The 27044-nt window shown below is 40.0% G+C and overlaps 2 protein-coding genes across 4 annotated transcripts in view; one reads left to right on the top strand and one right to left on the bottom strand.

Annotated features, from left to right (window-relative positions):
- Positions 1–266: 266 nt before the first annotated feature.
- HHLA2 (HHLA2 member of B7 family) lies at positions 267–23449 on the top strand. 3 transcript variants are annotated; one of them, XM_026492846.4, is made up of 10 exons: positions 267–369; positions 6310–6568; positions 10803–10889; positions 13019–13108; positions 14584–14934; positions 15920–16183; positions 17239–17559; positions 20222–20332; positions 22540–22599; positions 23365–23449. In XM_026492846.4, the coding sequence occupies exons 4-9, from the start codon at positions 13045–13047 to the stop codon at positions 22563–22565; spliced, it is 1137 nt and encodes a 378-aa protein (XP_026348631.1). In that variant the 5' UTR covers positions 267–369; positions 6310–6568; positions 10803–10889; positions 13019–13044; the 3' UTR covers positions 22566–22599; positions 23365–23449. The 3 variants fall into 3 exon arrangements, with proteins under 3 accessions (XP_026348631.1, XP_057162834.1, XP_057162835.1); XM_057306851.1 differs by lacking the exons at positions 22540–22599; positions 23365–23449 and having other exon boundaries at positions 20222–20409; XM_057306852.1 differs by lacking the exons at positions 10803–10889; positions 22540–22599; positions 23365–23449 and having other exon boundaries at positions 20222–20409.
- Positions 19151–27044, bottom strand: part of MYH15 (myosin heavy chain 15) — a 152541-nt gene continuing 144647 nt past the window's right edge. Inside the window, exon 41 of the mRNA XM_026492845.4 lies at positions 19151–25441. Within this exon, the coding sequence (XP_026348630.3) occupies positions 25427–25441 (15 nt within the window). The 3' untranslated portion in view covers positions 19151–25426. The remainder of the gene's footprint in view (positions 25442–27044) is intronic.

Here is a 27044-nt window from a genome sequence, read left to right as displayed (position 1 = left end):
AGTGGGGCTCTGCAGGCCGGTGCCAGTGCGTGCACTGTTTATTACTGGTTCATGATGCAATAAGTATAGAAATAGAGAGTATTTAAAATTACTCTGTTAGATTGCTATCAAATTTCTATGCCTATTGTATATAATAATAAAAAATCAAGGCTTGCATTTTATGTTTAATTTCATTTATCTAGCAATTCATCTTTATTGCGTTTTCCCAGTGAATTTGTCCATGACAGATTAGAAACAAAAATTTACTGTTCCTTTACTGTAGATGGTTTGAGAAATGCTGATCTTGTTGAGCAGTGCCCTTGTGAAATCTATTATTATTCCTGGATGCAGCAGCTTCTGTAACTTGGACTGCTTCCCACAGCAAAGGAGGTAAGTAAGCTTGCCATTGTCCATAGAGTATTTGGGTGGTGGTAAGTGAAGGCAGCTTTGGCTATATGTGTTGGGCAAAGATTCATGTATAGAAATATACCAACAAGCTGACTGTACAGCTTATGTTCTTTTTTTTTTCTTTTTAAAGATTTTATTTATTTATTTGACAGAGATAGAGACAGCCAGCGAGAGAGGGAACACAAGCAGGGGGAGTGGGAGAGGAAGAAGCAGGCTCATAGCAGAGGAGCCTGATGTGGGGCTCGATCCCATAACGCCGGGATCACGCCCTGAGCCAAAGGCAGACGCTTAACCGCTGTGCCACCCAGGCGCCCCTGTACAGCTTATGTTCTATTGCCTTCTCTCCCTACTGTGGCTGGCTTTCCCAAGAGTAGAAGTATGTAACCAGTGCGTGGCCTCTCCAATTTGGAAAGTAGAACGAGAATCTAGGCAGAAGGAAGTTGATTGGAACTGAATCCCTGTGTAACATAGCCTGAGAGTTCTCTTGGCTTCTTGCTATTGACTTTCCTGGCATTGTCTGCTCTTTTGAAGCTTGGAGGTTGATCCTTCAGTTCTGGAATTCCCCAGTCTCTTTCTAATACACTACCTTCTTGCTTAAGTCCTGAATCTGTTGCTTGTCACTACAGAAGGTCTTGCAGTTTTAAAGGCATTTGATAAATATTGCCAAACTGCTTTCCAGAAAGTTGTATATCAGCATATACCATCGCCAATGATATGTCTCTAAGCAACTTTTCCGGAACTGAATATTAAATGTATATATGCATGTGTGTGCGCACGCGCGCGCGCGCGCGTGTGTGTGTGTGTGTGTGTGTAGATATCTATCTAATCTTTGTCATTCTGCCTAGTTAGAAATGGTACCTTATTTAAAATTTTTTTCATATCTTTGAATATTATTGAAGGTGAATTTGGGGGGATTAAGTATCAGGACACTTTTATATGCAAGTTATAGAAACCAAATTCAAATTAGCTTAGCAAAAAAAAAAAAAAAAGAGGTTTGGTTAGCACACATAAAATGGAACGATACCGGGGTAGTTTATAGAATTGAATTAAGAAGTGTGGGAACCACGGCCACGACGATGTGCTTATTGGCAAGCACTTCTGTCTGCTCAGGTACACCGCCTGCGCCATTATGCTCTCACCCTCAGCCTCTCTCTGCACTCCCCGCCATTGATTGCTTTCTTTCTGTCAAACAGTTCTCTTCACGTGGCAGGAGTTTATCACTGCCATTAGTTTCAAACACAGTCTCCCAGCCTAGAAGCCTTAGTGGAAAAAAGACCTTCTCATTGAATGTTCAGAAGTGCTTTGGCCTTCCTTGGATCACTTGCCCACTCTTTGGATGGGTCGCCATGATTTGCCACACCTAGATTATTAGCCTATCCTTGGTGGGAATGATAGAGTAAGACACTGTTGCCAACATGGATTAGCAGCAATCCCCTTCCCAGAATGAAATGAAATGGGGAAGAAGGGTTCCCTTGAAGGCAAGGTAGCCGGGCAGGCAGAAATGTCTCCTACACATTTAGCAGGAGCTCTTGATTTTGAACAGATTGATTACATGTTGAAATCAATGCTTAAAAAAGACTAAGACAGAATGGTACATACATAGGGTGACCATATAATTCATCATCCAACCTGGGGCACTGTGAAAGAGGCTCCTATTAATAATTAACAGAATGCACAGTTAACCGTATCTGGAGAATTGAGCAAGTGGAAGCAGAGAAGCACTTAGAATGACTACACTAACCTCTTCACTAAACCATACATGGTTTTACAATTGCCATCAACACTTGCTAAGGGAAAACAACTTCTTGAAACTGGGGCCAAAACTCCCCAAAAGGTCAAGATTCAAAAAGACTAAAGGGACCACTGGAAGGGACCATTTGCTCCTTGATAGCTTGTTCTTTGCGGAATAACCTAGAGGTGGCGAATCATTGATGTCTCTTGTAAAGTTTCATAGTAGAGTGGTTAATGGAGGGCCTCAAAGTCATGAACCTGATCTGGTTTAAAGTCCTGACTTTGCCATTCATTGTAATCATGAACAAGTTACTTAGCCTCTATATAAACCTCAGTGTCTTCATCTCTGAAATGGAAATTATAATACCTCACATGATTGTGTTTAGATTTACGATGTATATAATAATACTGTATGCTTAATAGCACTGAGATGTTACCTGCTAATATTACCAAAAGAGTAATAAATGCAGGAGAAAAGAGAAAACTGTATTTTATTTTGTTGTTGTTGTTGTTTAGTAGATAGGACCTCCTAGTAAACTTTGTTCTTATGGGTTCTTTCATCCATCTTTAGATATTTACATCATCTGCTCTTCTGACCTACCAATTCCTTCCACCCAAGATCCCCACAAATATAGACAACTCCCCATTATGTGGCAAGGAAGGAGTAACCAAATGTCCCTGCATATCATTTAAGAATGTCTTTGGGTTTGTCACTTGTTTCACTGGGGCTTTTCAAAAATGATTTCAGGATTGGTAGGGGGAATCTGGTTTACAGGATTTTTAAAGTCAGTACACCATGAGAAGGGGTGGCAGTAGATATGGCCCCAGATACAGCTCAGGAGGTAAAGTTTGTTAGGAATTAAGGTTGCAAGTAGAGGGAACAACAAGGTCAAGGAATTTTATTCAGTGTGTTTGTAGGCATGGGGAAAGAGAGAAGGGGAGCTGGGGGGTGTGTCAGAGTTAAGGTCTAGGGAAAGAGAAGAAGGAACAGAACAGGGACACGAGGAATTACCAGAAGATGGGTTGATGCAGAGGAGAGCAGATGAGAATTCATATTTCTCAAGGAGGGCAGTAGCTGATCTTTGGAGAGAAAGGATGGGAAGCCAAGGCAAGGAGAAGCAATCAACATTCTGTAGTGAATCGTGCTGGGCCTAGATCTCACTTCCTGAACAGAAGAGAGCATGAACAAAGATGCCTCACTTCAAAGAATCCTAACATCTCTGGTTAGTGTCCATCTCTGTGTGTGTGTCTCTCTCTCTCCTCTCTTTCTTTCTCTCCATCCTCCCCTCCCCCTTCCATCTCTCTTTCTTTCTCCCTCCCTGAATGTTCCAGTGTCTTTACTGAACTCAGGAGACCCCTGGGAGAACTTCTAGCTATAGAAACAAGTAGAACTGAGCAGAGGCTGACTTATCAGGTGTGTCTGGGCAGCTTGATCTGTGAGTGGAGCCATGCGCGTGAATGAGTCAAACTCATGTACTCTGCTTTTGAAAGGTCTACAGACCAACTTAAAACTTTTATATTGTCCCTTCTCTAGTCTTAACTTTATAAATTCAACACTAAACTTATGATGTTGAAGTATACGCCATTGCATTATGACTTGTCAAATTCACTCTACCAATATGCAAGTCCTAGTTGTCTATTATGAAGTTGCTTTACTACCCCATAGCCTTATTTTTAAAGGCCCCTTGAAAACAAGTGTGTGTGTGTGTGTGTGTGTGTGTGTGTGTGTGTGTGTGTGTTTATTTATTTATTTTAAAGAAATAAGGACAAACAGAGACCCTGGAGGGTGAAATAGCCACACTCTTTTCTAGTTGTATAAAAAAAACTTCATATTTGCAAGCTACTACTTCAGCTGAGTATCAGTATTTTCCTTTTAATGTTGACACTAAAAAGAAAGGGGACTTTTCAGGTTAATGTGTTCTGCTGTTAGAAACCTCTTCTTACAAAAAGCATAAGGCACATTAAATTTACTACAAAATTCCAATGGCTCATAACTGATGCTTGCTTTAGCTTCAAGATTAAAAGTGGTTTTGCCACCATTAGCAAGCAAATGCATGTCTCCAACTTAACTCTTAAGATATGACAAAGCTTCTGTCAATATTTAATTGTGGTGGGAAGAGAGATTATTTTTTTCATTGATTTATTTATGTAGACAAAAATGGAACCTACTTCCTGTGTCAGGAGCTCTTTACCAGGTAAAAAAAGATATTTTTATTTTGTGTCACCTTGGAATATTTGGAGACCAAGTCACAGCAGTTTAAATGTATTACTTAAATAGCAGAACGTCTAAAGATAGAGGATCCAGAACAGGCTGGACTCAACAGTATCACTACAAACTCCATTTTTTTCTGTCTATCATCTCTATGATCCTTGTTATGTTGACTTTTTAATCCTCACACTTGTTTCTTCACATCTAGAAGGTGGTTCCTGCAGCTACACATCTAGAAGGTGGTTCCTGCAGCTACAGCATGAACTCCATGCTCAGAAAGCAGAGGGAAGGGGTTGCCATGAAGTTCTGCTCTCGTATCTATCCCCCTTATAAGGACACAAAAGTTTTCACAGAAATACTCCCAACAGACCTCTGCTAATGTCTTATTGTCCAACACAGTATCCAAACATTTTTTTCAGTTTGATTTCAATAGTTCATTTTGGAGACAAAGCAGTACAAGAAGCTGGCCACACTTTCCTTTTTCCCTTGGGCTCGGAGTTAGGAGGAAAAGGCAGACATACAGACAGAATTGGGTTTCAACGCTCAAGAGTTGTGCAAACATGGTGAGCAGCTGAACTCTCAGTTTCCAGGATAGTTGGGAAGTTCTGACTGGGTTCCAGCTCTTCACAGTGGTCACCACACTGGCTCCTCCCTCCCCAAATGTGGAGGACTCCCCCTCCCACACTGAGCCGGTGTGGCCATCTCATGTACCCTTTCTGGGCCCTTCCTCTGTTCTGTTGGCTAGCGGTGGTCACGTCTTACACAGGGCCGGGCAGAGGAGTTCTGTTAGTAAAGAAGGGAAATGGTACCAGTGTCTACCATGGTGTGCTTTCACACTTTATCTATTTCACGCTCTTAAGTTTGCTTTTAAATGGTTTCCTGTCACATTTACTTCGTTGATGCTTACAGGCTGGCTCCTTTCATTTCTCTGCTACAATCCCACTGATGGGATCTTTCCAAAAGACAAACCTGACTTCATCATTAGCTTTCTATTTCCTCAGTGTGGCTTACAAGAATGTCATGATCTGGCCTTTGCACACCTTTCCAACATTTTTTCTTCCACACGGCCTGCTTGGTATTTATGTTCTGTCTTGCAGCTGTATCTTTGTTTTATTATCTGCCTAGAAAGTATTTTCCCTCCTCCACTTCCCTGTACTCTTTCCCACAGGCCAGCTCCTCCTTGCCCTTCAAAACTCAATGCTTTGATAAGTTTTTGTTAACACCCTGCCCCTACTAAGCTCAAGAGCTTTCTTCTGTCCTTCCATAGCACCTCGTGGGAGTTCCTATTGCTGCCTGTATCTCTGTATGATTTGTTTATATAATCTATCTATCTTTTTGTACCAGCCTGAGCTTTGTGAGATTAGGGACTGACTTATCCCTGTACAGTTTGTGACCCATAGGAAATGCTCAAATTGTATGTTTCCAATGGTAGAAAAGATGGTTAAGCTTGGTAGATGACAGAGTGGGTACCGTACAAACAATGATCTAATCCTGTTTCCCAGGAGGTTGAGATAAATTTGAGGTATTTCATTTTCTCTTGTTTCTCAGAACTTTAACATTGTCAGATCTATGAATGGATTGTAAGTAGAAGATAGGGCTAAAGCAATGGAGCCTTACAAACAAGGGTTATTTGGCAGAACTGACTCTGAGCTGTAGAGAGAACTCACTGATACAAAGTCAACCTCACAACCGCTATACTTTGTAAGTGACCCACCAAGCTGTATACGCAGACCTAGGCCACAGTCCTCCCTGTCCTGTGCACCAGCTAGTTGAGGTAGCTACAGCTCTAAACTCCAAGCACTGAAAGCCACTAATTCAGGTGTCCAGAGGCACAAGTGCTTGCCAGAATGCAGACCTCCATAAAGTATCACTTAATAAAAGCTCTAAGCAATACACACAGCTAGGAATAAGTCTTGTAAAGGTTGTTTTGCCTTTTTTTTTCTTCTTTACACCCAATCCTTGATTCTGCTATTCCGTTACAGGTCATTCAACCCCAGCACCTTGATACGTAGGTACAAGGAAGAGTTCTTTACTTCTGGAATTGAAAGGATGACACAGGGATCGAGTCAAAATGGTTAATCTCATACTGAGAATGAGGAATACTGAATATATCACTTACCATGCAAATAGATGTATTTAAATATAACAGCTGTGACCACTATCGGATGGGACTCTGAAACCGGCATTGGGCGATAAAGCTAAACTGACCTTAGGAAGGAAGACTCCTTTGACCTCCCCCAGGTACTACTGCTTCTTCTCTGTGTTACAGATACTTGGTCTCACATTGTCTGTGGTGAGAGGTCACCATATCATTTCAGAGCTTTCATTACTTTCCTCAAAATCCTTACATCTGACACAATCAGGCCCAGTCGTTGGTTTAGTTAAAAAAAGTTAGGTGTCTAAATTATATATATATATTTTTTTAAAGATTTTATTTATTCATTCGACAGAGAGAGACAGCTAGTGAGAGAGGGAACACAAGCAGGGGGAGTGGGAGAGGAAGAAGCAGGCTCGCAGCGGAGGAGCCTGACGTGGGGCTCGATCCCAGAACGCTGGGAACACGCCCTGAGCTGAAGGCAGACGCTTAACAACTGCGCCACCCAGGCGCCCCTAAATTATATATTTTGAATGTTTTTTAAAATTAACAAGTGTCCATCTACTACTTTCTAGGTTTTTGGAGTGGAGGGGGTCAAGGCATTGTTCTGAGCATGAAGCACTGTTTGATTTTCTGTATTCTCTTTCTTGCACAAACTTGGTAGCACACCATCCGGGATTTCCAATTTTCATTTCTTGAAAGTGGCCAGAGAACTCTGTACTCAGATTGTTATAAAAGAGTTTGGCTCCTTCTAGATCTTTACAATTTGCTTTCAGTCTTTTACTATTGTCTCCCTGACACCTAATCCAATAGCAGAATTTTCTTCTGTCCTTTTTTGTGACTTGTTTTTATTTAGCCTTTCCAGAGCATTCATCTTATTCAACTTAGTTGTTGGGGAAACACCAGGTTTGTCTTGTTCTCGCATTTAATCAATTAACATTTAAATTATTTAGTGACGCTAACGCACTGAACTGGAGGAGAAGTGTACAGAAACAGCAGACGGGCTTCTCAGCGGCATTTGGCATGCCGTGGCTCTGTCAGTGTTTTATAGAGGGAGAGCTGACTTTTTTTAAGCAGTCCTTGGCCTTACATCTGCACACGTTCAAAACTCACTTCACTTAATGGAGTCTTATTCAGTTGTTTACTACCTTTATATGCTCGACAAAACGCCGGCCGTCTGCCTTATTAACCCTGGCATTTTCTTTTGTCGGTTGTCTTGGCTTTGCAGCATTCTTGCTTAAAAAAACAAAAAAACAAAAAAACAAAAAAATCCACCATTCTGTCCAGCTATATTCTTTCTTGTATACAGCACTATTGAGGAGGATTATATAACCTACCCTTTGGCAGGAAGGAACATTTTGTGATAGGAGTCTAAAGTGGAAAATGGCCCTTGGAGGCATAGTAGTGCCCCTCCTCCTCACATTCTTTGTCTTGGGCTCTGCAAGCTCTGCTTCCAAGGGATCAACCCCACCAGAGATGGGGATTTGTGGAGTGTCTTCAGGAGGAAAGTGTGAAGAAGTGTGGGAACAGGATGAGGCAGAAAAAGGAGCTAAGCAGGGATATGGCTTCAGGTGAAGTCTCAGCTTCATTCCCTGGGCAGGGCTCCGGACCACAAAATGTTTCTTGACTTGAAGCTACCATTGGGACGGGGAGTAGGGAAGGAGTGTAACTCCCAGAATCACAGCTTTCATCACGTAAGGGCATCCTCTGGAAAAGGTGGCAGTAGCTGAGCAATGTGTGCATGAAACCTGAACTAGAAAAAGTGATCACAGGGGATCCTTGCAGGAGATTAATGGTCTGCTAATATACAAAATATCAGATATTAAATGTGTGGCATTTCCAAAATAGCTGCTTTTATTGGACCCAATTTATGAGCCTTCCTAGGTTTTCTTGGCTTTACCTGTTTCCTGGCCCCTCAACTGCTTGGACAGAGAGAACCCCTGCCCCAACACTACTGCCCCATTTCTATCTATTTATTATTTATTTATTATGTTATGCTAGTCACCATACAGTACATCTTTAGTTTTTGATGTAGTGTTCCATGATTCATTGTTTGCATATTTCTAAATGTCAGCAGCTGACTCCACCTTCCCTGGGGAGGCCAACCTCAGCATGTCCACCATTTTACCCACCACAGTGTGAGCTGCAATGACCACAGTCCAGATATGAGTCTCCAGAGGAAACTCACAGAGGCAGTGGTTTCCCCTGCCCTGTATTTCGAGACTCAGGATACCATACCGTGAGGCATGACCTCTGACTTCCTTCGTGACTGTCCTCCGTGGCTGAGGGGCCAGATGCACAAGTAGAAGGAACATGGGAGTTAAAGCCTCATGGGGAAAACCCATAAATGAATTCCTTTCTTTTTCTCTGATGGACTTGTGGTTCTATAGAAGATGCCTGGAGATCTGAGCAAGTGGCTCTGTTTTCTACTCTAAAGCTATGGCCAAGGCAACCAACACCTCATATCTACTTTTCCTTCTTCCTTGTTTCCCCTTTTCCTTCACTCTTACTGCTCTGTAGCTGCACCCCTACACCTCCCCAAAAATACATTAGTGTACCTTAACCCAGTTACAAAGACCAACTCCTCCATCCAGAACAACAGCGAAACAAAAGACCAAACAGAGCCTGAAACAAAGGCAGTACCCCTAGAGATTCAGAGCTTCAACCCAATGTATGAATCCGTAAGTGGCGGACTTCCATTGCAGAACATCAGGGGAGATTTTTTGAGTAAAGAGGGGGTAATCCTAAAATTGTTCTTTTGTTCTTTTTCTCTATCTTAACAAAGTCAATCCTATTAAAATCTAAGTGGAAGCTTAGGAGAAATCCCTACAATGCTACAAAGAGTTTCCTTTTGTTATGACTTTCCCGAACTGGCTCAGAGCCAAGTATGGGAGGCACTGAATTTAAAAACAATGTAGAGGAGAGTGTACACCCTGGAAGCTGCTTTTCCTGAAGGGACTCATAAAGGGAACTGGCGTGATGCAAGTGATATGAAACATTCTTGGTTTTCAAAAATAAATTGACTTGCAATGCAGCTCCGCTCATATTTAGGCCAGCAGTTATGAGGCCAGGTCTAGTCTTAAGTGTTACTGATGGGCAGGCTGGAGAGTCTGGCCCGAACACAAGCTAAGTTTGTCATTATTGTCACAGTTCGTGCTGATGGCTGCCGCCAGTGTGGTCTGTAGCTGTCAAGAGGGGTCCAGGGGTAGTTGTCCTGTTCTTATTTTGTGCTTGTAGGATGGCCTCAATTTTCCCTTCTGTCTGATTAGTCTTAGCATCTGGATTGCTCTTTGCCGTGTTCCATTACAGAGGCTGCCTCTCTGCCTTTCTCCCCCATGTCTGGAATCCAGCCAAAATGTACCAGAACAAGATGCTTCTAACATTTGAACCCTTTTGTAAGGGTGCTGATTGCAACTTGGGTAACTTCAGTTTAATTCAAGGTGGAAGATTTCTGCTCCTTTTGGGGAAGAAAATAAATGTCTAAAAATAAAACTTGGGCATAAAAATAGGGCCAAATACTCATTAACTGCCTCACTTAGCTGAATGCTGAAATTATTTCAACAGAGCTAAATCAAGCATTTGTGTAGAAGAGGTTGAGTATGTTTTTTTATTCATAGTACTTTATCTTAGATGATAAATGGGTTACTGTAATTTGTCATTTTATTCAAAAGACATGAATTAAATAGTTCTCAAGGACCTAATTTTCAGCTCATGCTGACCCTTGAATTGGAGCATTTGTTTTCACAAGTTTTTTTAGAATGTATGTTGTGGCTTTTAGGGAAGAGGCTGGAGGGGCAGGCAGGACCAGGAGCCAGAGTATGCAAGACTTGGTAGGCTAGGGTTAAAAATTTTGGATCTGAGTATGGTGGGAAGCCACTGGAGGGATTTCAGTAGAAGGATGTCATAGATTTACATTTAAAAATATGACCTTGGCTGCTGCATTGATAGTGGACTGTAAGCAGTAACCAGTCAGATATCTATTTTAGATATCCACGTAAGAGATGATAGTGGCTTTGGAAGAGACAGTAATGGTAGAGTTGGTGAGTGCACAAATAATGGAGCTTTATCTAAGCCATTAACAAAAATAACTGCATGTAATTCTGGGTAATTTTGTTGTCTTGTTTGGGATAAGGTGGGGAGAAATGGTAAAGGGAAAGAGGTAAAAGTCAAAGTCTCATGTTGATTCTCTGATGTCTATAAGACATCTAAATGAACAGATCAGATGGACAATTGAATATATGACCTGTACTCAGTAGGTAAGTTTCAGAGTCCTTCACATACAGAATCACATTCAGAGCCATGGAATAGAAGAACTCACCTAGGCAGAGAGTCCAGAGAAAGTATAAGACTTGAGAACTTCCCTTATTTCCACATAAATAGGGCAAGCAGAGGGGGAACAGCATCAAGGAAGAAAAAAACAGGCGAACAAGTTGGGCTGGACACAAGAGAGGCTCTTCCATCAGAGAGGTAAGGGCCAATTATGTTGAATGCTGCTGTGAGACTGAATAAGATGAGCACAAATCATATCTACTGTTTTTGGCAACGTGGAGGTTCTTGGAAACACTGATGGGGCAGTTTATGACCTGTCACACAGACAGAGGCCAGAGTGGATTGAGGAGAAATAGTAAAAGGGAAATGGGGGTGGCTCTTTAGACAATTCTTTTAAGAAGTTAATAGAGCTAAGACATAGGTAGATAGCTAATCAAGAGTCAGAGGAGAATATGGTGGGGCTTTTTCCATGTTTTTAAGCTAGGACTTATAGGGCATTTATATTCAGGGGCTTGATCTAGTGGAGAGAGAGAACCTGATGATAACGTAGAGGAAGGGATATAGTTGCAGGGGCAAATTTCTTGAATGTAAAAAATATGGGAAGCAGGGCAAAAGTGAAGAGTTTGGCTTTCTCTAAGAGGAGAAGGGGAGACAGAGTAGACACAGCTGGTAATGGGTTGTTTGAATTGATGGTGGGGGTGAGGGAGTATCCATAATCGTCATTAATGAAGGCAAAAGCATCAGCTGAAAGAGACATGGGGGAAAGAAACATTGGAAGTTTCAAGAAAAGGTAGCAAATATTGGAGTCATTATGAAGAATGAACAAGTGAACGTATATAGTAAGACAGTGAACATGGAATGCCCCAAATTTATATTAAGCAAGGTGGGTCTGCATTAATTATTGCTGAGAAAGAGAATGCTTAATTTTCTTGTTTGTTTTTTTAAGTAGCCTATAAAGGTAAAAAGTGTTATTACATATTTACATATGTTCATAGCAGAAAATTAGTTTAATGATTACTTGTAATCTTACTATTCAGAAACAATTATTGTGATACATCTTTTCATACATTACACATGCAAATACATCAAAAGGAAAAAATATAAAGGTCTTATTTTCATAACTAATACTATTTTAGAGGTTTGTGCTTTGCCAAACACTTTATCTACTTCTCTGAGCTATTGGAGTGATAACTTTGTCATACTGCAAATGTATTCCTGATTATTTGTATTTTAATATGCTCTTGTTTCTTTTCCAATTTTATGTAGACATATCTATCATAAAAAACATATAGTCCTGTTAAAAAAGGCTCTCTTCCAAGCCTGTACATACAATTATTCTAGTATTTAAAAGGTAAAGACGAAACTACAAATTATTCTATCAGGTTTAATTTTGCTGTGATGAAGGACTCTTATTTTTTAGAATAGTCTTAATTATTCTTAAATCTCCTATCCTACAATAAACTATGACACAACTTTTTGATAGTGTGGATCCCAAATGATTTCTTTAAAATTTTCTTTTAGAGGTTTTTAAAACTAATTATATGCTATTCCTTAAACAAGCTATTTTTTAAAAGAGAGTAAAAGTTATAATCCTATCACCAGAGAAAATCAGTTCTATTTTACTTACTTGGAATTGTATTGTATGTATACAGTTTGCCATCTATATTTTTCTTTTGTGTTTTAGTTTTTGAAATACTCATTGTGAATCATGATTTTAATGACTTATGATTTGTACTATTATATGAGAATGTATTTCCAGATTTTGTTTTTGTGTGTGATTATAAATAACACCATAGTTAACATCATTGATGTTAATATTTAACTGAATTTGTTTTTAGTATATTTACTATAAAAGCAATACATGTCCATTGTAGAAGGCTTTAAAAATACAGAAACTGTTATCCAGAGAACGATTGTTGAACATATACCAAATATTTATTCATTCAACAGCCATTTTTCAATACCTACTATATAGTAGGCACTGCTTTAGATGTGAAATCCACTCTGCAGAGTTAAGGTCCTAGTGTGTATTCAGTGATATGTCATGTCTGTCTCTGATGTGCAGAGATGTATGTGCTTTTAAAAAGGGACTGTGCTACTTATAAGTTACATCGTATTCTGGTTTTTCTCCTATAACATTAAGAACTTCTTTCCATGCCATTGAACCATCTATTACAATACCATCTTTAGTGGCTGCTAAATGATGAATGATTTGTGTGGATGTACTGTAGTTTATTTAACTGATCTCCTAAAGTCAGACACTCTTTTCCAATTCCTGTTTGCATTTGAAATCCATATAACATGCATATTTTGCTTGTCTTTGATAGGATAACTAGTATGACTTCCACAAGACATGAAGGCACAGGCAGTGCTGTCTATCATCCTCATTCTTGTACCATCGCTAAGTGGATTTCACGGTGAGTCACTTTATAATACACCCAGGTGTTGTTTGTATCAGGAACTAGGAACGTGAGCACACAATGCAAGGTGGCGGTTTCCTCTGTAGCCATAGCATGGTGAACTTTTCTAAAAGATCACTTAATGAGAAACAGGAAAACGGACTGGAGGTCCTACATGAAGATTAAAAATGATATTTTCTCCTGTCTACTGTAAGGCTTTTTCTAATCTGTTATCTGCTACTGGATATAAAATCACTAGAAAGGCAAGTTTGATTGACTGTTGATTGATTTTTTTTTTCCCCAAGTGTAAGCTTGGTACTTAACACTCAACAGAAGACATTATCCACTTTGCTCGGTCCTGTGACGAGCATTTTTAATTATCTAAGGGAATATTTGAGGTATTTAGTAGAGCAATTAGGGAGATTGACAAAAACCACTCCTTTCCCCCTCCATCTTTCTGTGTCTTTCTCTCAGCATAATACTGCATCCCTCTAGTTCTTTCTACAGAAATAAACTTAGTCTCTCTGAGGGAGAGAAGTGAGATACAGCAGAGTGGAAAGAGCCCCAGAAGAGAGGGCAGAGGGAAAAGACTGTGATAAGGCCACATGAGCACTCAATTCTCCCATCTTGGGTGGTCTTGGCCAAGGTCCAAAGGAGTTTACTCCTTCATCTGTAAGATAAGATCCTTTCCAGTTCTAATATTCTAAAATCCATTGATAGCGTACATAATATACTTAAAATGTTTTGTGAATTGGTCAAAGAAGCTGGATGTTGCCTTCAAGGATTATGAAATGGCGAAGTATATTTTCTTTGCAAAAACCTTGATTGTGATGAATCCATCTGCTTTTCAAAATTAATTTCTGAAGTTAATAGTAAACTATATAATTATTAACTATACATGTATGTGTATATATGGGTATATCTATCTCAGGATGATAGGACTTCCACATTTATATCCAGAATAATATTCTTTTACTCTATTTCAGTTGACTCGTAGGATATCTGGAGAGATGTCCTAAAGCCAAAATAAATGAGTTACTTCACTTCCCCTTTTGGACTCCTCCTGCTCATGTGTTCCTTTGCTTGAGGCTAATGTCTGCATATTCATAACAGATTCCTGAATCAAACATTGTCTTCTACATACTCCAAATATTTCTTAATGAAACCAAGTTAAATTTGTTCTAATCTTTTAGAGCCTGCTGAGTCTAGTTAGCTGGATAAACTAATTTGTTATTGTTGTAGTATATGTTAAAAGTGAATATGTTCAGGAATAAAAATCAACAGGAGTCTTTTGTCTACATAACATACAATTGCAGAAACTCTACCACAAGCTTCGTGGTTTGTTTCTAGTAACCAGACTAGCAAGGGTTCTTGATGGTGTGGTCTGTTAGTGATCAGGCTGCTGACCCAGGGTAGTTCTTCTAGATGGTCCTAATAGAGCCCTTGGTAAGCACCCATCATTAATTCTCTTCATACCTGCTCTTGATTTTTAGATACATTCCTTTTAGCTTCCCCCAGTCTTGTTACTGAGGAAGAGCAAATAGTCATTGGAAGACTTGGTGAAGATATAATTCTCCCTTGCTCATTTGAAAGTGAGCCTGAAGTTGTAATTCACTGGAAGAATCAAGATAAGTATGCTTACTCATACTACAAGGACAGGGACTATTTGGAAAATCAAGATCACAAATACACAAACAGGACATCCCTCTTCCATAGTGAAATTCACAATGGGAATGCCTCTTTATCTTTAAGAAGATTAAGCCTTCTGGATGAAGGAATTTATGTATGCTATGTGGGAACAACATCTAGAAAAATCATAAATAAAGTGGTGCTAAAGGTGGGAGGTAAGTGTGTAAGGTTTTATAAAACAGCAATGATATCATTCCGTGTTTTTCTGAAATAGCTTTTTCTTAATTGAATATGCTATGGGCTTCCTTCCAAGTCAATACATACAAATCTACCTCACTTTTTTAATGCATGGTATCTCTTAGTATAGACATGCTACACTAATTGTATTATACTAATACATAATACATAATTGATACACCCATTCTTCCACTGGTAGATACTCATGTATTTCCAGTGATTTACACGACAAATGTTGTGATGAGCATTCTTGTATTTAATAGTGGGAAATGATCTGAAAGAAAAGTATCAGAAAATTTTAATACATTACTTTGACCAGCAGCAAAAGAGTATCCATTTTCCCATAAGTCCTATCAGCACTTAATGTTAACAATCTTAATTTCTGCCCATATGATATCTTTAAAAATGTTGAATTATTGGCTTAATTTAAGTTTAATATTAATATTATATGCTTTCTTCCTGTCTGTATTAACGTTATAATTTATTTATTTATGGGAAGGAGGGGCATTTTCTAGTGGGTTCTTCTATCCAGCACTTGTTTCTTTTTCCTCTATCTCATTTAGCTGCTTCAGACCTTGACTCAGAAATCAAAGGATCATATGTAAACAAAGAATCAAAAAGGCTCTGAGTTACTACCTGGAGAGTACAGAGTGCTTCGTGAGCTCTAGTTTATATTGGTTGCTCAGCAAGATCATTAGATTTCTTTCTAGAGCTCTTACTAGAGAATTAACATTGCTAGTTGCTATGCTAAGTATTCATGCATGCTTTTTTTTACTTGTAGATAACCACAGTATGTATCCTAAGTTGCTATAGAGTTTTTGTTTTGTTTTTCCTTTAGTAACTGCCAATTTTTGCTCATAAAGCTTAGCTTTTCATTTCATGGGTATTAATAAATGTTTTGCACAGATGGTTTAAAAAGAAGCTAATGACAGTCCCTCATATGTCCTTCTTTCTCCCTCCTAGTTTTCGTCACACCTGTGATGAAGTATGAAAAGAGGAACATAGACAGCTTCTTGATATGCAGCGTGTTAAGTTATCCTCATCCACTTATCACATGGAAAACGGACAATACATCCATCTCTGAAAGCAATATGGGAGAAATTGAATCTTTGGATCCTTTTTATGTTTACAGTATGATAAATATTACAGGATCAAATTTATCTTATGAATGTGCTATTGAAAACTCCTTACTGAAACAAACATGGACAGGGGGATGGACAATGAAAGGTAGGCTCCCCTGGGCTTTCTGTGTGCACGTGCTCTGTCAGAGGTTGGGAAGAAATGAGGAGTGATTTATAAGGAAAGAATGGAACACTAGATGGAAGGCCTTGATCTTGCTAAGGAGCTTGACCAGGATTCCAGAGGTAGTATGGAGACAAAGAAGGATTTTTGAAGTATCAGAGAGACCTGGACTTGCATTTTAGAGAGGCTTGTTTTGGCATCACTCTCTCGCAGGTGGAGTGTGAAGTGAGTCTAGAGCTTAGGGAGAAGAATTTGTGGTAGTCCACAGAGGTCAGCTACTGAACTGCAGAACAGGAAGGACAAGATGGAGCTAGATCTGGAGGGGCAAGCCGAGAATATCCAGCAGAGCCCCTATTCTCATAGAGCTCAGTCCAGTGGAGGCTTACCTGTACACACTTGGAAATATACTTGTAAAGTGCAGGAAAAGAGACTTTGTGCAAAAAGTGATTAAGAAGCAGTTGAGACCATAAGAGACTACTACAGAGTAGACAGAGTGACAAGGGGAGGGTCCTGGGGAATACCAGCACTCGAGGGGTCAACAGAAGAAGAACATTGATTTCAAAAGCATGATAACTGGTACCAACATTCTTGAGTGCTCACTATCAGGCTGTAGGAGTTAGAAACCAGGAGTGTCACCTCACTGGCTGACGCAGGCTTAGGCCTCCTTGAAGGTCTAAACTTAATCGTGAGAAGTGTTAAAATGGTGGTGGCACAGCTTCTGTCAAGAAACGCATTTCCAAAGGTATTTCTTGAAGCTCTTCTAAGTGTAACTTAGAAAATTCATTTGAAAATTGTATTTTTTTTAAAGATTTTATTTATTTATTTGACAGAGATAGAGACAGCCAGCGAGAGAGGGAACACAAGTAGGGGGCGTGGGAGAGGAAGAAGCAGGCTCATAGCGGAGGAGCCTGATGTGGGGCTCGATCCCAGAACGCCGGGATCACGCCCTGAGCCGAAGGCAGACGCTTAACCGCTGTGCCACCCAGGCGCCCCTGAAAATTGTATTTTTGTTGATGTTTCCTTTTCTATCCTCTTATTAGATGACCTTCATAAAATGCAAAGTGAAAATTTTTCACTCTCATGTGCACTTACAAACAGTATTTTTTTACTGGATCAAGACTTCATAGTCACTTGGTACAACATGGAAAAAGAGACTTCCTCCATCCTGGCTTTCTTTCTGAGCTCCTCACGAAATGCAACTATCTATGAACCCCGAGTCTCATGGAACAAAGAGCAGATAAACCAGAGTGACTTTTCCTTGACTTTGAAGGATCTTAGTCTTTCAGACAGTGGGAAATACTTATGCAATATTTCTTCAAGCAAATATACTTTTCTCACCATCCAAACACTGCGTGTAGTAGGTAAGTTACAAGTAGGGTTGGATAATTGTTTTGGCTATAGCAATAGAGATTGTGAATATCAAACAGGGAAATCAGGTTGGCATTTAAAGAATAATCTTGATTGGTATTCCTGAAGATGTCATCTACCAGGGATACTTTTGGTCAAGATGGTAGTCAATCTCCTTTCAAACACACAAAAGTCCTGGGTTGGAAAAAAACAAAATTCTTCCCATAAGATTTCCTTTTCATGGTTTTAGGGCTTCAGAAATGAAGGGGGAACCCACATGATTTGGTGACTCTGGAGCCTAAGCATTCTCAATTCCTGTTACTGCTGCGCCTAACACATGCTTTAGGGCCCAGGGTCTGGGGAGTTGAGGCTTTGGGCACAGTAAGAAGTTAGTATTGGGGCTCTGGTAGATGCTAAGAAAGCACGGTCTGTGACTTGGTGGAAACAATCACCAAAGGACTTTGGAAGCACTAAGTGTACACCTGATTCAGCTCATTTTTTACCTCAATTGATAGCTAACTGCCAAAACTCTTTAAAATATTTCTAGTCTACTTTCTATAGAGTCATGGCATATGTACGCATGAAGTTGACTTTCTAGGTGGGCTGGTTGATCCCCTTACCTTAAAGCTATCAATTTGATATCATGGGACATAGTGGCAGCTCTCTCTTCTTTATTAAAGATATTTGAGTCAGTGGAAAATATGTTTTAAAAACATTTCTATCATTCTAGTTGTGAAAATTAGGAATAACAGATTTGGAGGTTCAGTGAGTCTATGTAGTGAGATTTGGAAGTAAGAACACAGAGTTGTCTTTAGGTTAAGTGGTCTTCAAATAGAAGCTTCTAGACACTGAGGGATGATATTCCCGCTGTCATTTTGAGAGTGCTGAAAACTGGGGTGCATTTGAAGCTCCTATTTTTCTCCCAAATAAGAATGTTAGTTTTATGTAAAATATAGATAAGCTTACATTCTATTTTTCAAATGTTGCCTCATGTTGGATTCATTTTGGAGTGTAGGAAAAAAAAAAACACAGGAAGATATGGTCTGAAGACCACATATGACCCATCTTTCTAACCAGAGATTTAATTTTAGTTTACACAAAGCAAAGCATCAGGACCATTCCATCTCTGACAAAAGAAGCTTCTCAGAACCTCCCATTCTCAAGGAAACCCTGGCCTGTTGAGACTAGAGGAGGTCTGCCCACACTTCCCCCCCCAGAAAGAGGTGTGTAGCAGGAGCTACCCCACCAGGGCAGAAAAGAGGGCAAGCACTACTAGTATCCTAGATATCACTCTTGCCAAGAAATGTGGTTTTCTATTCTGAATCATGGTTTTCTACTTGTTGTCTTACCCAGGGGATACTGCAGCATTTGAAAAGGAAGCCCAGATTAGGGGGTATGGGGAGTTACGATTCCTAGAGTCTAGATCTACTCAATAAAGGTTGCATGGAATTGAATGGAATTGAATAATTCTTTCTTGCTCAATTTTGCTGCTGAATCACTATGTGATGTTGGGCAAATCTCTTTACAGTGGAGGAAGTGAGGGTGACAAAGTAAGAAAATGTTACATGTTGCAGAATTTTCTTCAGGAGGGAAAGTATGCATATATTTTTTTTTTCTTTTCAAGATTTTATTTATTTGTCAGCACAAGCAGGGGGAGCAGCAGGCACAGGGAGAAGCAGGCTCCCCACGGAGCAGGGAGCCCGATGGATGTAGGACTCAATCCCAGGACCCTGGGACGGTGACCTGAGCTGAAGGCAAAGGCTTAACCGACTGAGCCACCCAGGGGTCCCAGAAAAGTATGCATATGAAACACTTTCAAAAGTCAACATTTCTACTTCATTGTTCACTCTTTATATGGGTACGCAATTTCAGAATGACACAAATATGTGTAGAAATTAATGTTTTAGTGGTTACAGAACATTATTAATAAAGAATATGTTCATAAAAATTGACATCTGTTATATAAAAAAAATAGCTATGAACACTTTTGCACCTCGAATTGGCCTGTGTGCTCTAATGTTTGCTCTTACTCGGTGGCAGGATGTAGATCACAAGATTAGTAGGTTCTGACTTGAGTAACTGAAGGTCTCCAAGTTTCTGCCTTCTGGGGTCCTAGTTCCTTTAATACTAATTACAACAATTGTACTTCCAACAAAGTTGCTGGAAACCCCCTGGCTCTTCCAGTGATTCTGAGGAGCATCAAGCCCTCTATCATCCTGGTGTTTGCCTGTCACCTCTCACTCAAGGTGATGACTTCTCCACTCCGCTGATCACCTCTGCACTTACCCTGTTCCTCTATGCCCCTGTCTTCTCCAAGCCAAGGGTGCATTCCACTCTCCCTTCATCCTCCAAGGATAATGCTGGGCTGAGGTTGGTCTGTAGTCATAATTATTCCTTTGTAACAGTGTGTTAACTCTCTTTACAATATAAAACAATAGACACAGTGCATAATAGACTCCTTGCCTCTCAGGTTTGCGGCCTTTTTCTCCCCCAACACCCACACCCTATCAAGCCACCAATTGGTTAACAGTCCAGCTTATGCAGGTTTCCCACAGTAAGGACATTGAGACTGGGAGGTCTTTATGCTCATAAATGCAGAAATAACTAGTTTTTAAAATTATAAATGTGTTCTTTAGTAATTTTTCTTCCAGCTTATAGACTTTTTGTTTTATTTAGAACAGAGTCAAAGCAGAACCGCCTGGATAATTATTCTGCCTTTGGTGATTTTGGGTTTCCTGGCAATTGGCATATTCTGTATGTTAAAAAGACACAACTGTTCCAGGAGAGGTAGGTATCTCAGGGAGAATATGAGCTCTGTCCCTGGGTGTACAGGTAGAGGTGTATCCAGGATGACCAGCAGCTAATGCTACGTGGCTGTTGGGCATGTAAACAGGTCTAATTTCTGGTCATTTGTAAAACTTATCAGAAATCCTTTAAAATGCTCCCACTCTTCCAGCTAACTATACTTCTAACAAATTTATTCTGAATCAAATGGTCGAAGATGTAACAAGCCATATACAAGCACATGCATTGCAGCACACTGAAAAAATTTAAATCTAGCACTAAAATAATATATAGAATTACCAAAATTATCTTGCATTGAAAAATAGCTGGAAATAAGTAAGCCCAAACTTTAAAAATGGGTGCCTTTGGAAAGAGTTTGTCCCTATGTCTAGACTTGCTTTAGTCCCTGCACTCTGTTCTCTCTTTGAGCTTTGTCTATGGTGCTACTGCTTTCTCTTTTAGGGGCCATTTTATTTTAATCCTTGCTGCATTTTTAAAACACTTTTTCGGCAACAAACTTGTGTTACTTACAGGTAATTTAAACTGATACATTAAGATGCCATGGTCACAGGACTTCTTAGAAGGCTTGGCTTTTATTAACAGAATTAGATCTAGGAAAAACTTAGATCTACTTATTTCTATATTTTAGACCAGGAAACAGGAATCCAAAAAGTTAGGGGTATGAAACAGACTTATGTATACCACTTAACGTGACCCACCTGCTCTCTCTTATTCTATAATCTGAGAAGACTGACTGTCCTGGGAGGTTGAGATAGATCCCATGTCCCTTCCTCTGACTGATAATTGCCTTTTGCCCCTCATGAAGTTAGGGGATTTGGTCATAGAAGACACCTTTATTGCAGGTAAGATATATTAAGTGTGACAGTGAGCAAGAGTTTCCCCAATTTTACTCTGAGATTGTTTATACTAATAGGCAGTCTAGTCTTGCTTATTACTGGTTCCTCCTGTCCCTTAGCTGGCCAGAAGTGGAAAAAGATGGGAAACCACAGGCAAGTCTAGTTTGTCCCCTAAAAGCAACTTCTGACAGGTGTAATAATACTTGTGATTAGACTCAGGTTTAAATTACGGGACAGAGCAGCAGTACATACTGCTCCGGAATGACAGTTTAGTTTCTATATTGGAAGTGTGCAAAAGGCAAGTCCCAACAGAAAATGCCTGGCACACTCAAAACTGTACAAAGGGGAGCACAGAATATCGTTCATTTCCCCAGAGCTGGGAGCAGCTCATTTGCTAGCAAATCTAAACTTGAAGGGACAAAAAGAGGGTGCAGTTCTCAAAACCCAGGAGGAGAGAGTCATGTAAAATCAGATGCCTTGTAGGGAGAGTCACTTTTACTTGAAGGATACAGCCAGACCAAGGAGACCTTACAAGGAAGGAGCTGGAAGAATAGATATGAGATTTTGCCCTTCCCTCTCTGTTCTCCACCCCAGCTGGAAGCCAGAGGGAAGACCCAGCCTGTGGAAGGAATCCATCCAGGTCAGCTTCCCAGGGCAGACCCAGCAGTCTGGGTACTGATTCTAGGAGAAACAGACAGGAGCTATCAGCAAAAACATCAGGGTATTGGCTACTTAAAAAAACAACAACAACAACAACAACAATGTGTTATAGCTCTGTAGTTAGATAGGCTGAAAATGTATTTCAAGCTGTTACACTAAAGGCCCCCAAACATTGTCCACCTCCAGGTCCTTGGTTATAGTTCCATATGACCATGGTATGTGTTTTCTTTTTTAAATTCCCTTTTCTAGAACTGTTCTAAAATGCCATTAGTCTAGGATAAGTATAAATTAGCCTAGATTTTAGCAAGGCACAAAAGGAAGGCCTTCCTTGGAAAACGGCATCATACCCCTTTTTCCTTTGCTATCGATGGGCTTAATCACCACCTCCTTGGCTGTTATTTTCCATTGTTAATGGTTAGTAGGACTCAGGCCAACTACCCCAAAGAGCCAGGAATTCCTGGCTTGGACCGCTTTTATCCCTGTTCTGGTGCACCTGAATCAGCCATAAGAATTTATTGTTATTTGTAGCTGATGAGGTATTTCTACACAGAATGCATTTTTAAGGCTGTTTGTTGGAAGAAAGATATGAAAGGAAAAGTAAGGTGAGTCTTATAATTGTACTGAGGTAGGAATAAAAGAATTTGAGTGTTTGAGAAAAGATTTTTTTCTAAGTTTCTCTTTTTTTCCCTATAGAAAGGTCTTCTGAGGGTCCATACTGAGAGGGCCAACACAGCTAATGCAGAGGAAAGCAAGGTAAAGCCTTTACTTTATCAAACAAATTATAGCATAAGAATGCTACTGTGAAAAAGTAATCGATTCACATATCATCATGCAAGACTTTGATAGAGGGGTAAAAAAGGGCAAGAGAGAGATCACAGGATAACAGACAGGAAAAGAAAACACAATTAGGGCTTTTTCCAATGTCTATAACTAAACAGCTCTACTTAATTTCCTATTGTTACTTGTAGAAAAGATCTCCAGTGGCACTATGCATATGATGGTAAACCAATGTACTTATTCTTCCAATGGAAGCACAGGACCGTATAGAAGTAGAAAGAAATACAAAGTAGTGAAAAGCAGATTACACTTTCTGCCCAGATTCAGATGGTTGGCCTTCCATATTTTCCCAACCACTTCTAGGCTCCTTGGGGACTGATAATTCACTTACGAATTACAGTTTAATTGCAAATTCAGTTGCTTAAAATGGAGTTAAAACTCTTTGCCACACACCTTTTATTAGGAGTTTCATTAGAATATAAGTAAGAACAAAGAGTGGGATAAACTTGTTTTTCTACTGGTTAAAAACTCAGGAACTAATCTAGAAGTGAGATTAAAACTGAGCCTTCATAACTACTTATAACTGTCTCATGGATCTCTAATTACTGATGCAGACAATAGCTCTAAAGCTCCCCACTCCCCAAAACCAAACAAAACACTATCATCATTAAATGCTTAAGATAAAAATGGTTATTCTGACCTGAACTACAGCCATTTAAAATCCATTTTTCTTGGTTCTAGGCTCTTTCAGAACACCCAGCCGGTTCAGGAAATTAAGACAGCTTTGTGTCAACACCTGATGAGCGTCCTTAATATCCAGTGACTTCGCTTCCCCCTTTCCTCACTGCAATTCCTGCTGTGGCTTGTCAGGGCCTAATAATTCTACCTTTGGAAAGACTTGCAACCATTGTTTTTCCCACTATCACATTTACTCATCAAGTCCTAACATGCCTGGATGCCAATTCCAACTTAGAAAAGAACTGTTTCAGTCGGTGACATTCCTGCTACAGTCAGACCAGGAGGCCACACTGAGGTTCCCACCAAGATCATGGAAGAAATGTATCTCTAAGTGCTGATTCAAAATCTGATCAACTAATGATGGGTGAGAGAGCACACAGAAGCAGGAATCACCTTAGTGAAAAGGTGAAAAACCAGGGCAATTGATATGGTAAAGTACTATACTCCAGTTTTATATGAATAGTTAATATCAGTTTAACCAACTAGATTTAATATGGTGAGTCTTAGGGTCTCCAAGATTGCCTAGAGCAAAGGGCCCTATCAAGTCAAGAACTGACATCTCTGGGGGTTGGGTTATACCTTCCAACACCAGGTTTGCATAGCTGAGTGATATTAGCTATGAAGATAAGTTGATTCACTCTTCTGACTCAGTTGTCATATCATTAATCAGCCTTATAATAAATTTAGATTTCCACATAGAGAATGCACAGCCCAGATGACTTGATGATCTCTTCCCTTTATTTTAATCAATTTATAAGAAAGAAAAATTCTGACCAGGATTTTAGTGACTTCGGTTTTGACCTTATAGTTTATAGGAGAAAACCAACCCTGAATTGTGCGTTAATGCTACCTGGTCTGATTTTCTCTAAGTATTTGTTACAATGTTGCGACAGGTATTCATCTTAAATTGTAAAGTATTGGCATCATTATAAAGAAAAACTTCAATTGTGAGGAGAAAACGCTCAGAACGGCTATACTCTTCTTAAAAAATGGAAAGACCAAAGCCAACAAATTGAGGATGGTAGACAAGAATGAGCCTGGGTCCTTCAATGCTTCTGAGCCTCTAGATTAACCTCAGGTCCACCTGTATGAGTCAAGGTTGGGGTCAGAGAGGCAAAGTGCTGAGAATGACAGCAAGGACTTAGTATATGGAATCAACCTTACATAATTCTGGGCACTCGTGAAGACGTCTACGTCAGGCTGCCCCTCTGCATCTGGCGCTGGGTCTGAAGTAGCTGGAAGTCAGCTGTGCCAGCGGTCAGGAAGGAGAGCTGGACATGGAGCGAGGATGAAAAATGAACAGTTGTTCCTTCACTTCTCCCTCTCAAATCTGGTGAAAATTTCTCTTGTGACCAACTCTAATCCAGAACCACAGAGAGAAAGGAAATCCTGCCTAGTGACAGTGGCACAACACAAAGTCAGCATCCCAACTATCACTCAACTGTCTGTGTGAGAGGCTGCTTCAGTGCTGAAAAGCTGCACCAACATGTAGCCTACCTAGGCAGAGACGGGGAGGATTTAATCTACAAATTCTAAGTGCCTGTGACGATATGTACATCACAGTGCTAAGAGGAAAGTTTATCAACTCCTACCATTAGTGGCTAAAAACAGTCAAGCAAAATTCATTAACTTTAGTAATAGCAATTTATCAACATACCCTAGGCCTCGTGGCCCATGTCTTCTATAAATATTACTCATTAAGAGGCAATATGGACAAAAAACCCCAGGTATTCATTTTTTTAACTTCAAAAGTTAAATGATTCTTAATCTTTTATGTAAAATGTTTACTTGTATTTGAGGATCTGAAAAATCCCATTAACCTTGGAAGCAAAGATACTCTATTACATTTTCTAGTCACCTTGTTTAAACTGCTTTCCATACCACATAAATATTTTTTAAATGCTTGTTTCAAAAGCAACAGGTTTTTAAAATGCAGCAAAATTTTAAAAATGCAACATGTTTTTTTAAAAATACTGTTTCAAATGCAACTTAAATGGCTGAAAACTTAATGGTACCATCCTTGTACGTGTCCAGCCCCTGTCCTTGATAAGCAAAGGACTTCTTCTTATTCTTCATGAGCCTGAAAAACAGAATATGAGTGTGCTCCGTGAGATTCATGTGACTTTCATCAGTGCCACACACACCCAGAACCAAGCCCGGTCCTTCCCAGAGTAAGCAGGCCTTAGCCAACTCCTCATTAGCTTCAAAGGGATGCAGGGAATTGAGGCAATTATGTGCATTACAGAAAGCAGACACAGGTAATTCATCTGAAGGACGTGCTTGGGCACTCTCAATTTTCTGCCTGCCTAGCCTTGCCGGTGAAGGCAGCGCCCTCTACAAAAGGCCCCACGAGGGAAAGACTGTGGCTACATCACCAATTGGATCCACAGCCCAGACAGACACCCAATTCTATCAGAAAACCTTTTCACTTAGCTTAGGACAGTTGAGAGATTTTTCAGGCTTTCCTTCTGAGAATGGGAAACAATTAATCATTGCACTGCCAAAGATGGTTTTCCTAGTCCTCTCAGGCCTCTCAGAAGCAATTTCTGCTTCACTCATTTTATTCTTTGTTGGAAATAACTGTGACAAAGTCGAATACATTGCATATGTTTTGCAGTCCTTTTGACCTCCTCCAGCTGAGTGCAAGCATAACACACGTGAGGCATTTCCCTAAACAAAACCATTATATGGAGTTGATGCCTCTAAGACCCCAAATCCAGTGCCATGACCCTTCTCAAATTGAGGGCAGAGTTCAAACCACTTAACTGGACCTCTGCTCATAGGCCTTATCCCTGAGACAATATTCAAGCAACAAAAAGAAATCTCTAGAGTGTGCCAATGACTCATGTTTCTCATATTTAGATCTAAGTATATTCAATATAACCAACTTTTAGATTCTCCTTCAAAAGAGATAATTTTGACCTCCTTTCAGGTAGTGTGTATTATGGACAACCCTATCTACTTATCTTGCAGAGTTGTTAGTAATTCACTTACAATAAGAATTTTTTAAAATGAAATGGTACCTATTTGTGCTAGACACTGTGTTAAGTGCTTTGTAGGCATTCCATAAAGGGCAGCTAATGGAGCATTATCCAATGTCCTTTAATTCATTTCTCCTAAAGCCAGACCTCATTAAAAAACCCTGTTTGTGGGAAATCTCAATATGAAAGCTATGGCTTCCTATTTTGTTTTTATAACCCCCAAATTCATATGTCGAATGGTGTTAGGAGATGGAGCCTTTACGTCATGAGGATGAGGTTCTTGTGAATAGGATTAGTGCCTTCTAAAAAAATCCCCAGAGAGCTGCTTCTTCCTCCCACACCTTTTACTATGTGAGGACACAGTGAGAAAAGTGTTGTCTATGAGGAAGTGGCCCCATCAGGCACTAAATCTGCCAGCCCGTGATCCCAGACTGCCCAGCCTCTAGAACTGAGAAATGTTTGTTGTTTATAAGTCACCCTGTCTCTGGCATTCTGTTATAGCAGCCTGAACAGACACTGACCCTGACAAGCCTACAGTTCAGTGGTCTTTGTCATGCTGCCACTTTGCTAGTAAAGTTAGGGTGGCAACCCCTACTCTGGGATCTGAATAGTAGTGTTGAGAACCACAGATATGGAAATACCCCTTCCCCTTGTTTTAGGACAGAATGAGGGATAAAGCAGAAAGCTAGAGAGGACAGGCAC

The sequence above is a fragment of the Ursus arctos genome, unplaced genomic scaffold, assembly GCF_023065955.2.
Source record: "Ursus arctos isolate Adak ecotype North America unplaced genomic scaffold, UrsArc2.0 scaffold_4, whole genome shotgun sequence".
NCBI lineage: Eukaryota > Metazoa > Chordata > Mammalia > Carnivora > Ursidae > Ursus > Ursus arctos.
Note: the sequence above shows the minus strand (reverse complement) of the source record. Positions and strands in the feature narration are given on the sequence as shown.